The sequence below is a fragment of the Haliaeetus leucocephalus genome, unplaced genomic scaffold (genome assembly GCF_000737465.1).
Source record: "Haliaeetus leucocephalus isolate CR32 unplaced genomic scaffold, Haliaeetus_leucocephalus-4.0 Scaffold199, whole genome shotgun sequence".
NCBI lineage: Eukaryota > Metazoa > Chordata > Aves > Accipitriformes > Accipitridae > Haliaeetus > Haliaeetus leucocephalus.
The window spans coordinates 145680-156493 of record NW_010972635.1 but is presented as its reverse complement, the minus strand read 5'-3'; the positions used below and the strand labels follow the sequence as shown (position 1 = coordinate 156493).

Below are 10814 nucleotides of genomic sequence, written 5' to 3'. Positions count from 1 at the left end.
CCCCGGCAGCTTGGTGGGGAACCGCCGCCGCCCCTGCGGCGCTCCCTGCCCCGGGAGGTGATGGGCTGGCCCCAGGCGCGGGCCCGAGGCCCCTTCCTGGAAGAGGGCCGGGGCCTGCGGGGTACGGGCCGGCGGCGTACCGTCCCCGAGGAGGCAGGGAGGGCATCCGGGACGGGCCGAGGCCCTCCGAGAACGCGTGAAGTGGCACTAAGAGGGATGTTGGTGACATCTAGTAGCTGGCAGGGGCGGCGTGTGGCTCAGCATACCTTCCCTGCGGGTAGCGGCACGGGGCTGGCGCACAGGAATTCATTTTTAGGCCTGGGAGGACAGACGGAGGAAGTACACCAAGTAGATCCCAACGTGGCTGCGTAATAAAGGTTTGAATAGTCAAAAAGGATTGTATTTACATAGCAAAGTACCTCAAATGTCAGGCTTACCGAGCACACCAAAACCACAGTGTAGAGTGAAGAACACGAGGCAAGCAACCAAGGGCTGGGTATCCAGCAGGCCAGTGGCATCATGGAGGGAGGCAAAGGCTCTCCAGCAGAGACATCATCCAGAGCCCTGGTGGCCAGAGATGGAAGAAAAGTTTGTCTCCATCCAGCATACCCATGGACAACACCAATACGAGCAAAAATAGTGATTGTTCTCAGACGACTGAGCAGCTCGTATCACAAAAAGTTGTGCTTTAACCCCAGCCAGCAACTAAGCACCATGCAGCCGCTCACTCCCCTCCCTCACAGTGGGATGGGGGAGAGAATCAGAAGGGTAAAAGTGAGAAAACTTGTGGGCTGAGATAAAGACAGTTTAATAAGTAAAGCAAAAGCTATGCGCGCAAGCAGAGCAAACAAGGAATTCATTCACCACTTCCCATGGGCAGGCAGGTGTTCAGCCATCTCCAGGAAAGCAGGGCTCCATCACACGTAACAGTGACTTGGGAAGAAAAGCACCATCACTCCCAATGTCCCCCCCCCCTTCCTTCTTCCCCCAGCTTTATATACTGAGCATGACGTCATATGGTCTGGAATATCCCTTTGGTCTATTAGGGTCAGCTGTCCCAGCTGTGTCTCCTCCCAACTTCTTGCGCACCCCCAGCCCCCTCGCTGGTGGGGTGGGGTGAGAGGCAGAAGAGGCCTTGACTCTGTAAGCACTGCTCAGCAATAACGGAAACATCCCTGTGTTATCAACTGTTTTCAGCACAAATCCAAAACATAGCCCCATACCAGCTACAGTGAAGAAGATTAACTCTATCCCAGCCAAAACCAGCACAAAAGTTCATCAAATAATCCCTCTGATGGCTGCCAACAAGCTGAAGGGTTCTGCGCAGCTTCAGCAAACTTCTGAGCCCCGTAACCACGTCCTGTTTGTGTAACTGCACAATCAAAGCATGAATGGGCAATCACTGTAAACAGCCAGCTCAAACAAAAGGGCAACTTCCCTTCAGGTCTGAATCATCAGAAACTGAGCAAACGGGGCTGGGAACAGGACACTGCTTGTGTGTGACAAGGACTTTGTGCACACATTCAAACAAGGTAGCTCTGCTGGGGAGTTCAGCCTAACAACCAAACTGCCTGCATGTACACAAACCCATGGGGCATCTTTAATAGTAACACATTTTAAAATTACATCGAATTGGAGTCTTCCCTGTTGGTCCTGCTTCTCTTCCCCATGCCGGCTTTGGGTCATTAATTGGGACTGGATGTGGTGGCTGGTGCCTTATGCTGTCTGGAGCCTTCCAAGCTGGCAGTCCTGCTACCGAGTCAAGTAAGAAAAATGCCAAGAGCACTTTTAATCAGGGTTGGAAGTTGTAAGACTTTCCAAGAAGGTACCAGGTTTTGTTCCTTTACAGGAAAGCCTGGTTTCCTATGGATTTCTCTCTTGTGTAGCTAACATTTTTAGTGAATTATACTACAATTTTCTGTTGTTGCCCATCTTCTCACCTAGTACTGCAACAGGGTTGTTTTCCACTGCTCTTGTCAATCCCACACCTCCTATGCATCTCTTGGCAAAGAGGGATGAAAGGCTTAAACAGGAAACTTTAGAGGTAAATAAAATACTCAACTCCAAGCAGCAAGCAGTAGCTCTGGGCTTGGAGCTCAGCTCCAAAACTTCCCCTGGGGTCAGACTGTCCCTTTGCTAAAGCACCCTTCTGCCAGCTGGTCCCTGTAGCCGGCAGAGCTACCCACGGGATTAATTCACCTGCTGCTTTTGAACAGGCAAGGTTTGGAAACCTCACACTACTTCTGATGTGTTGGTGATGACGAACTCATGCCTGCTCCTCCCAAAACGCCTGCTCCTTCCTCCTGCCCGCATAGCTGCTGCTCAGGGTGGGAGTGAGGATGTCAGGGTAGCGCTAGCCCTGGCCTTTCACGAGCCTGGGGACTGCTGCCTCTCAGTGATAGCTGTGGTCTGTTCTCATGCTGACTTTGCTGCCAGCCTTTCTGCAACAATTCAAGATTTCTGGTGGCTTTAGCATAGGGTGTGTTTTGAATTAATTTCTCTTTCCTCCTCTACATTTAGTATGGAGAAAATAAATCACAGATTCATAAAAATGGTTTTCTGGGTTGGGTTTTTTTTTCAACTTCTTTGGTTCATTTTGTGGCTTCTTGCTCTTTTCCCTCTTTCTGTTGCCTTTTGGGTTGCTGGACACCCCTCAATTGCAGAAGAGCAGACAACAATCCTGCGCCGGCTCATTGCTCTGTCAAGCCCAGCACAACGGAGTCTGCTGTCCTTCCTTGCCACACCAGTCTCCACCAGCATGGGGAGCTGGAAATGCTCAAATACTAATCCCAAGTAGTCCTGGCCCTTAAGGCTCCCCCCAGTTCTGGGGCAGAGGCGAAACTGCTTTTCTTCCAACGTTTTCTGCTTTCCTCTCTTATTGCCCAGCCAACATCTGATCCCGGTCAGGCAGTCTGATCCCACCTACTAGAAGGGACTTTGCAGATTCCTCTTTACTAGGAGATGCTCCCTTCATCCCAGAGAGCAGTACAGCCACAGTAGCTTTGCCCCTCACTCAAATTTGGCCCATCTCTTGACAGGGCAAACATCATGTCTGGAACTGCAGTCATACCGGTGACTGCTGGGGGGACAAAAGGCTTCAGGAAGCAACCTTCTCATGTTTCTGGGGCAGTTTTCAAAATACCTTCAAGTCACAGCCTCTAAGGACTTCACTTCTCAGAGGTCTCCATGTCAGCCAAGATTAAAGTAATCTTTTTCCAGTATTCTCAGGAAAAGTGTTGGATTTTGTCCCCAAACTGGAAAATTATTTTTGGCTCACAGTAGCAACAGAAACAGTCCGGATTGCTACTTTTCTTTGTCAAGCTTTGAAAAGTCCTCTCTGAGTAGTAAAGCATTGTAAAACTCAATCCAGAGAATAAACAATTTTGAAAATAAAAAGAGAGAGGAAAATACTTTTGTTGTGGTTTTAGTGCCAGGGATAACTATGATCTGCTGTTTCTTACCAGATGGACATGAACTTCTCTAAGAGATAAGAAATGGAAGTAGAAAAGTCATTTTCATCATAGTTATTCATGAGGTCAGTCCCCTTAGAATTGCTGAAAGGCAAATCTCAATTGCAGCTTCTGCCATTTGGCCTGTAGCTGTGAACAGATAGATGTTAACTTGGTGTAGGCTGCAGGGAACTGAAGACTGGGATGTGTCTTATCCAGAAGGTATTTTCCTCAAGATTCACAGTTAGATCTCTGTCTGATGTGGCAATAGACTAAACGCTTTCCACTGGAGCTCGGACATGTCTAAAAATGCCATGAGATGCAAAAAAGATCAGGCACAAATAAACATTAACCTAAGATCACAGGGAGCAGAGCCAGAAAATACCTGGCCCTGTTGAGCTTGAGGTCAGGATTTCTCCTCAGGATTTTCACCCCCTCACCCTATGGTTTTCATGTCCTTTGCATTCTCTTTTCCTTTGCTTTCTCTCTTTGCTGAGGTTTGTTGGTTAGATTTCCCTTTCGTGGTCCTGTCTGCAGCACTTTCTCACTGCCTGTCTCCCTGCTGTCTCTTGATTTCTACTTTCTCTTGTTAGGACTTCCTTATCTCACCTGCTGCCTTTCTCCCTTGCTTCTCTTCTACCTCGCCTGTGACTTTTGCAGGTGTCCTTCTGCAGGTTTCAGTCTCTTCCCACCCCTGCCCGAACATTAAGACAGCGGGATTGACCCATGTGTGCTTTTCTGTATCCCACATTGGATCGTATCCTAGTCCTCTTCTCCAAAAGGGTGAGTTCTGGTCACCAGCACCAGAGAAGATGCTTTGGGCTGCATCTGCTGTGAAAATTGACGGCTGGTCCCCATCCACAGCAGCCCCTTATGCAGAGAAAGCGTTGCTTGTTAGGCAGATGCTGTCTCCCTGCAGGGGTTGCTGCTGGCCCCTCACACAGCACCCTGTCACGGCACTTTAGGAGGCATTCCACCTGCAGCTTTCTGCCTTCTCTCTCAGGGACAGACCTGGTCCTGCAGACCCAGGGCACTGTGAGGTACTGTGGTCTCTCATCCCAGGACCACCGCTGTGGTCTGATCTTCTGTTCCAAAGAGAAGCAGCGAGTGATCTGTCTATGCCTGCAAACATCATCCCATGCCAACATCACCCACTACAAGACAGCAGATCGTCACTGGAGGAGTTAGTCGAGTCCTGCCTTATCCTCAGATGACTCTTGCCTCCATGTGCCTTTCCTTCACCATCTTCCTCTGGTCAACTCTGCTAAACAGGGTCAGGCTGCAGTACTGTATTAGGGAAAAAAACCCTAGACATGCTTAGGCAAAGGCACAAAAATTGAAAAGAGTACAAACTTCCCAGCCTAGCTGGCTAAATCTGCTTTTTCTAGGCTTTGGTAACCAGCGAGGCCTTTGTTAGACAGTGAAAAAAATACATGGAATCACTCCCATATTAGTTTTGAAATCCGCAAATGAGTCTTACTATAAAATGATTGGACTCCTTTCAAGATTGTTCTCCAAGTCAAACCTGAAAACAGAAGCTTAGGAACAGTCAGGGAGCCCTGTTTATGGTGATATATGGCAGGAAGGTGAAACTGGCCGCCTGAGCCCAACAGATGTGCCCTCTGTCACCCACTGAGGCAACACAGCAGCAAGGTCTCTGCTAATCTGTCCTGTGGCACCAGCTATCCCAGGCTTGAACATGACCAAAAGATTGCCAGGTATAGGAACATAGAAGATAGGATTTCTTATAACACATCATTATAAACTCTTCCAGTCTAGCATGCTGCCACAGAAAAACCTGGGAACTTAAGCTTCAGAGAAAGGCAAAGAACAAACTGAAACAACCACAAAGGAAAATCCACAAGTTACCACCACCACCTTGTCCACAAGAAAATTTCCAGCAGGCGATGCATTGCTGTGGGCTGAAGGTGTCATAACTGTAAATCTCATAAATATATATATATAAAATCTATAAATCTCAAAATAACTGGCACTTTCCCTGTTGTCGCAGAAGAGGCATGGTGCCCATCTCTAGCTCTCTCAGGACTCTGGATATCCTGGACCTGTTGTAACAAGCTGCTTCTAGCAGGACATAACCCTTCCCTTTGTGTATTATTATGCATCGTAGTCTCTGGCATTGGAGGCAGAAGATATAAATTCACAATTGGATTTAAATGATCTAACTACAAACTGTTGCTGAAAGAAGCAGTCCTGCCCCCCCCCCCCCCCCAAGCAAACAGCTAGCTGTTTTCTGACACCCAGTTGTGCTTAAGTTGGATCACCTGATCTAAAAGTAATTTCTACTTTCACCCAGCATTACTTGGCATCTAGGGCTGTGAGCTGATCTGGTTCTCTTTGAAATCACTCATGCCAACAGGCTGGAAACGGGCTGGAGGAAGCCCCCCAGAAGTGGACAAAACCATCTCTGTCACTGGCAGCATTGCCTGAAAATTCATGCAATGCAAAGAGGAGCACTGAGGAACTTCCTCAGTTGCATTTCAGGCTGCTTGGGGGTGTCCCAGAGAAGGTTCCCATCAGCAGCCACCAAACCTGCTATCCACCAGCAGTCTGGTTTGTGAAAACAAAGCCAGCAGCCGAGCCCTGGAGTCCCCTGATGCTGAGCCCACCTCCTCTGCCTGCAGCACACACACATGCACCCGGGACTGTTCCCAGACCTGAGCCATGTTCCCCCTCATCAGCTCTTCCAGGTCTGACATCTCTTCCTTGAGGTACACTTCTTTCCTTCCTTTCTCATTGCCCCCCGTTAGCTTTTATTGTGCCTTTTTCCATACTCTGTCTCTGTTTGGGCCTCCTTAGCCCCTCACCACATTGTCATCCGCCCTCCTGAAGCTGCCCATCAGCAGCAGGCTCTGCTGGGGCTTGCAGAGCATCTCCTCCCTGCCTTCTCATCCCTCTTTGACTGTCTGGGTTAACAGATGCCCAAAGTAGCTGCTAGAGCTCCTTACACAGATCCAGCATTTTTCTCTGCTTACAGAGGTGTGTAGAGGGGCTGGATTTGCAGAGGGACCCCGGCAGCAGAAGTCCAGGAGTGGCCAAACAAGTTGGAAGGTCTTTAACAAACCCCACGGTGTCATGTGGCCCTGCTCCAAAGGGATTTTCCATTTCTAGAGCCCTTTGCCATGTGCTGAATGAATCAAATCCAGGATTGTCACAATTTTAAAACCTAAATAAAACTAACTTTTAAAGTGAATTGCTCTTGTTCTCAGTTAAATGTGTTTAAAACTAAGTTAGTCCAAGAAACACTGAAAACTTTTATTTAAATAAAGCAGGGTTGTGGGTTTTGGGTTTTTTATTTTAAACTTAATCGATTTTTCTACAAGAAAAAAAGGTATTAACGGAAATTTCAGTGTAAAAAGATCCAAACCTGAAGAAAGTATTGCCAGGTTTTACAGATGCAAAAAGCTCATCTTGCTGTTTTGCTGATGTGGTTTTCTTTTTTGATATTTACCACGCCATCTTCTCTCAAACACTGATTTTTCTTTTGTAGGCTTTTGCTGGTTTTGGTGCAAACATGGATGTAGCTCACAGCACAGCCCCACAAGCAGCTCTGAGCGTGGGGGGAATCTCAGCCTGCCACTGCCACCATGTGGGATGCAGGAGACAAACTTGAATACCAAGACTTCGCTTGACCAAGATGGTCAAAAGCTCAAGATCAGATTCATCCTCTCCAACTCCCCTTCTCTAGGTGCATGTTTCTGGAGCAAACAATCCCAGAGTCTTGCCTCTCTTCAAGCTTGGAGCCATGCCGATCTCAGCAGGAGCCTGGGGGGATAGGCATCAGAGGCAGGAAATAAAGGAATAGGGGTAGACCCAGATTTTCTAGCTCAGTCCCAGGCTGGGAAGCTGCTAAGCTCAGCCAGCATTGCAGAGCTCTCCATGGGATATTGACGACAGTGACAGGGCAGTCATGGAATGGTTAAACATAGTCAAAGAGAAACAACATGAGCTTTTCAGGCAGAAATCCAGGCAGTGCTGACAGCTATAGGCAGGTCCTGAATTGTTCATTCCCATGCTCTCAGCTTGCTAAAAACCTTCTGAGTAGTTTGGGCTTCCATGGGTATTTGAGTGAGCATCCCAGCCATGCTAGTCAGCCTGCTTGTATCTCCATCCTTTGCCATAGTAAATCAGAAACTTCCATGTTATGCCCTGGGTCTACCTGTCTGTGCTGTGGGGACGGGCTCCTATAAATCTCTCCTTTCTGGCCATGAGAGCGCCAATAAATCTCCCTTGGATGCATGTCCTGACCAAGAATGCAACAATAAATTTCCTGTAAGTGGTGGAGAGAGGAGGAACAAGGAAAGAAATAGGATATTCATGCATGTCATTGCATCTGCTTGCATGGGAAAAGAAAGCCTGGCATCCCCTCTCTGGTAGTCAGGTTCTGGCTCCATTTTCCACCCAGCCATTGCCTCTTGCTCCAACCCCATGGGCTGCCCCCCTGCATGCCCGCTGCCCTCCCAGAGGTCCCCACTCACCCCTGCGCCTCCTCACCTCCATACAGCATCTCCCCGCCATGGCTGCCTCCTTCTGCGTGGGAGCTCACAGAGGAGATCACCAGGAGCTACAAGCACAGTTCCCACGCTGCTCCCTGCCACCTTCAATTCCCTGAAGTACTTTTTTCAGGGAGACAATCTCCCTCCATACCACATGCTCACCTTCTCCTCTCTTCGTGCCCAAGTTGTTTTATTCTCCTTTCATCCTCCCTGGCTGTATGAACGGCAGCCTTCTAGGGTCAGCTGCCAGGTCTTCTTCTGTGCCTTTATAGCACTTTCCCAGGGGGACCTGGCCTCACTTGGGGTTTCTGTGCTGCCCTGTTACACAGGACAATCCCAGCAAGGCTGCAAGCCTGCTGCTGCAGAGGAAGGAGGAATACCATCACTGAATAGCAGGTTCAGGCAAGGAGCACTGTTTTGCTCGAGGTCTCTCGCCCAGTTCGGGAGATGCTCTGTCAGCTCCTGTGGCTCCCCAGTCATGGGATCCTGTCTTTGTGAAGGCTGTCCCCTCCCTTGCTGCAGAGGTGGGAGTCAGGATGCATTAGGGCAAGACCAGCTTTCCAGGGATCCCTGGGGCTGCAGCACTGACCAACCACCCGCTGTCAGCAAGCTTTTGGTGGCTCCATCCCCAAAGCCAGATTTGCCTGTCCTGCAGGCTGGAAGATACCTATAAAAAAAACCGCAAAAGCAACCAAAAGGCATGCGTGTACACAGCCATTTATTCTGTAGTAGTTTTACTTCTCAGCTCAGCCCAGTCGGGTCCCCAGGGGACACGTGGTAGGAGGCCAGAGGAGACGCGGACAGCCACTTCCCTTTCCGCAGTCTCGGTGCCAGGGTGACTGGTGACAAAGGGCAGGAAAGTACGTGAATGTTAGAGGACAGAGGGCAAGAGTACACCTGTGTGTGAGTGGAGGGGTCCCAGTGGGAGCCCCCAGGGGTCTGTGCTGAGACCTGGGCAGCTTAACACATGTGACCTGGAAGAGTCAGAACTGGAAGGGACCTGGAGGAGCTATTCAAAGCATTTTGACCAGTAGAAACCAGCTTCTTTTTGAAGAACAACTGAGTATCTGAGATGCTCCAGCCTGGGAAAGAAATGACTGCCAGCACAAGAACAGTGGCACCCCAAACAACGCTAGCCTGTGACAGCTTCAAAACAGGCAAAAATGACTTCTCCACCCAATGTGTAACTGGGGACTCAGTGCCACAGGACACTGCAGGTGCAGACAGTTTACAGAGGATCAAAAGAAGACTGCATAAATCACAGACTGATCCACTGAAGTTTATTAAATGGATAAAAACTTTCTCTTAGGCAGGAAGTTCTGGTGCCACAAAGGAAGGAAGAACCTTAATGGATAAGGGATGTGCAGCACTCAGAGCAGCCCCACAATCCAGGGATGGAGGGATGGTCCATGCTGCTGTCAGGATTTGAGCTCATCATTGCTGAGGAGTCACAGCCTGGGGTCAGGGCAAGGCAAAGGATCTCCCAAGCTGGGCACGTCCCTGGAAAGGCGTCCCATCTCCACCTGAACTTTGTGAGTGAAGTTCAGGGCCCTGCATAATCTGGAGACAGAGGGGACAATTACAAATCCTTTGGCCAGAACACCTCCCTGGCTCCCCTGACTGTCACCTCTTTTGTCCTGCATCGAAACTGCTTTGCTGAATGACTGAGAGACAACATGCTTGAGAGCTGGAGGAAGCAGGTCACCTGCTTCCACAGGATTTTACCCAGCACACAGATGGCTCCTCACTGCATCAGAGAGACTGATCCAGTTCACACAACCCAGCGCAACACAGAATACTGCACCTTATTTTGCTAGGGCAGGCAGCAAAGCAAGACCTGTCAGTGTGCAGGGCTCTGAGGGTACGCTGGTGGTGCAATTGCAGCACTAAAAACACCAACTGCAGCACTTTTTAGCCAAGGAATCAAAGCCACTGTTATTAACCAGCCTGGCATCTGAACCCCATCCCTGCAGGCATCCCCAGTGTAAAGCTGTCACTGGGCAGCCTGCCTTTCGGCTGAAGCCAGCAGCTCTACCGGACAACAGCACATGGGCAGGACAACAGCACATGATGCAAAAAAATCAGGAGTAAGCAAGCACTGCTGCAGTGCCCATCCTGCAGCAGGAGCAGACTCCGTTATGTCTGCTGCCTGCCTGCTCACCAGGAGCAATCCTTTACCCAGGAGACACCAGGGAAAGAACCATGTTTCTGGGCTGGCTTTTGGTTGGGGGCATGCCACGTGCATCCAGTACCTGCTCCTACCCACCTTCAGTCTCGCACAGGGCCAGTGGCCAGGCCCAGCTCCTGGGTTAATCCAACTTATACCTAAGGCGCCTTGTACAGAGCAGCCAGTGGGTCTCCAGAGGTCAGGGTAGACTTCAAGAAAATTCACAGCATCTGGCTACCTGCAAGGGATCCTACCTCCTATCGCTACAGCATTTTTACGTTCTTTTTCCAGGTTATTACAAGTTCTCAGACATTTCACCGAGACTTTTCCCTGTCTGAACCAAGTCCTGGCTACAGCTGTCCACTCCGCCTGTGGCCATTGGGATCTCAGGAGAGGCTGATCCCTTCCCCAGACCCAACCAGTACATAAAGGCCCTTCTAGAAACCAGCCCGTGTTGTGTTACAGGCCAGCTCAGCTCTTTTGGATGCTCCCAAGGGTGGAAGTTGTCTTTCCCTGCCTTTGCAAGCACCTTTGCCGCCACAGCGGACAGCTTCGTTCTTGCTGTGTTTGGACAGTGATTAAACTATGGATGGTTTGGACCACAAGCTCCTACATCTCTGCCCAGGCGTATATAAATAGAACAGCTACTCAGAGGGATGCTGTAGGGTCCTTCGGGTGCCCAGA

The 10814-nt window shown here is 49.6% G+C and overlaps 1 protein-coding gene across 5 annotated transcripts in view; it reads right to left on the bottom strand.

The window, feature by feature from the left end:
* The window catches only part of UBE2D2 (ubiquitin-conjugating enzyme E2D 2), a 51312-nt gene extending 50590 nt beyond the window's left edge, over positions 1–722 (bottom strand). For 2 of the 5 annotated variants that reach the window (XR_774258.1, XM_010565968.1), the window contains exon 1: positions 267–721. Coding sequence is in view for 4 of the 5 variants with exons in the window: in XM_010565968.1 (XP_010564270.1) it covers positions 267–521 (255 nt within the window). In the remaining variant the exon portion in view is untranslated. Of the gene's footprint in view, positions 1–266 lie in introns of all 5 variants that reach the window. The other 3 variants (XM_010565966.1, XM_010565970.1, XM_010565969.1) reach the window with 3 other exon arrangements.
* Positions 723–10814: the final 10092 nt, after the last annotated feature.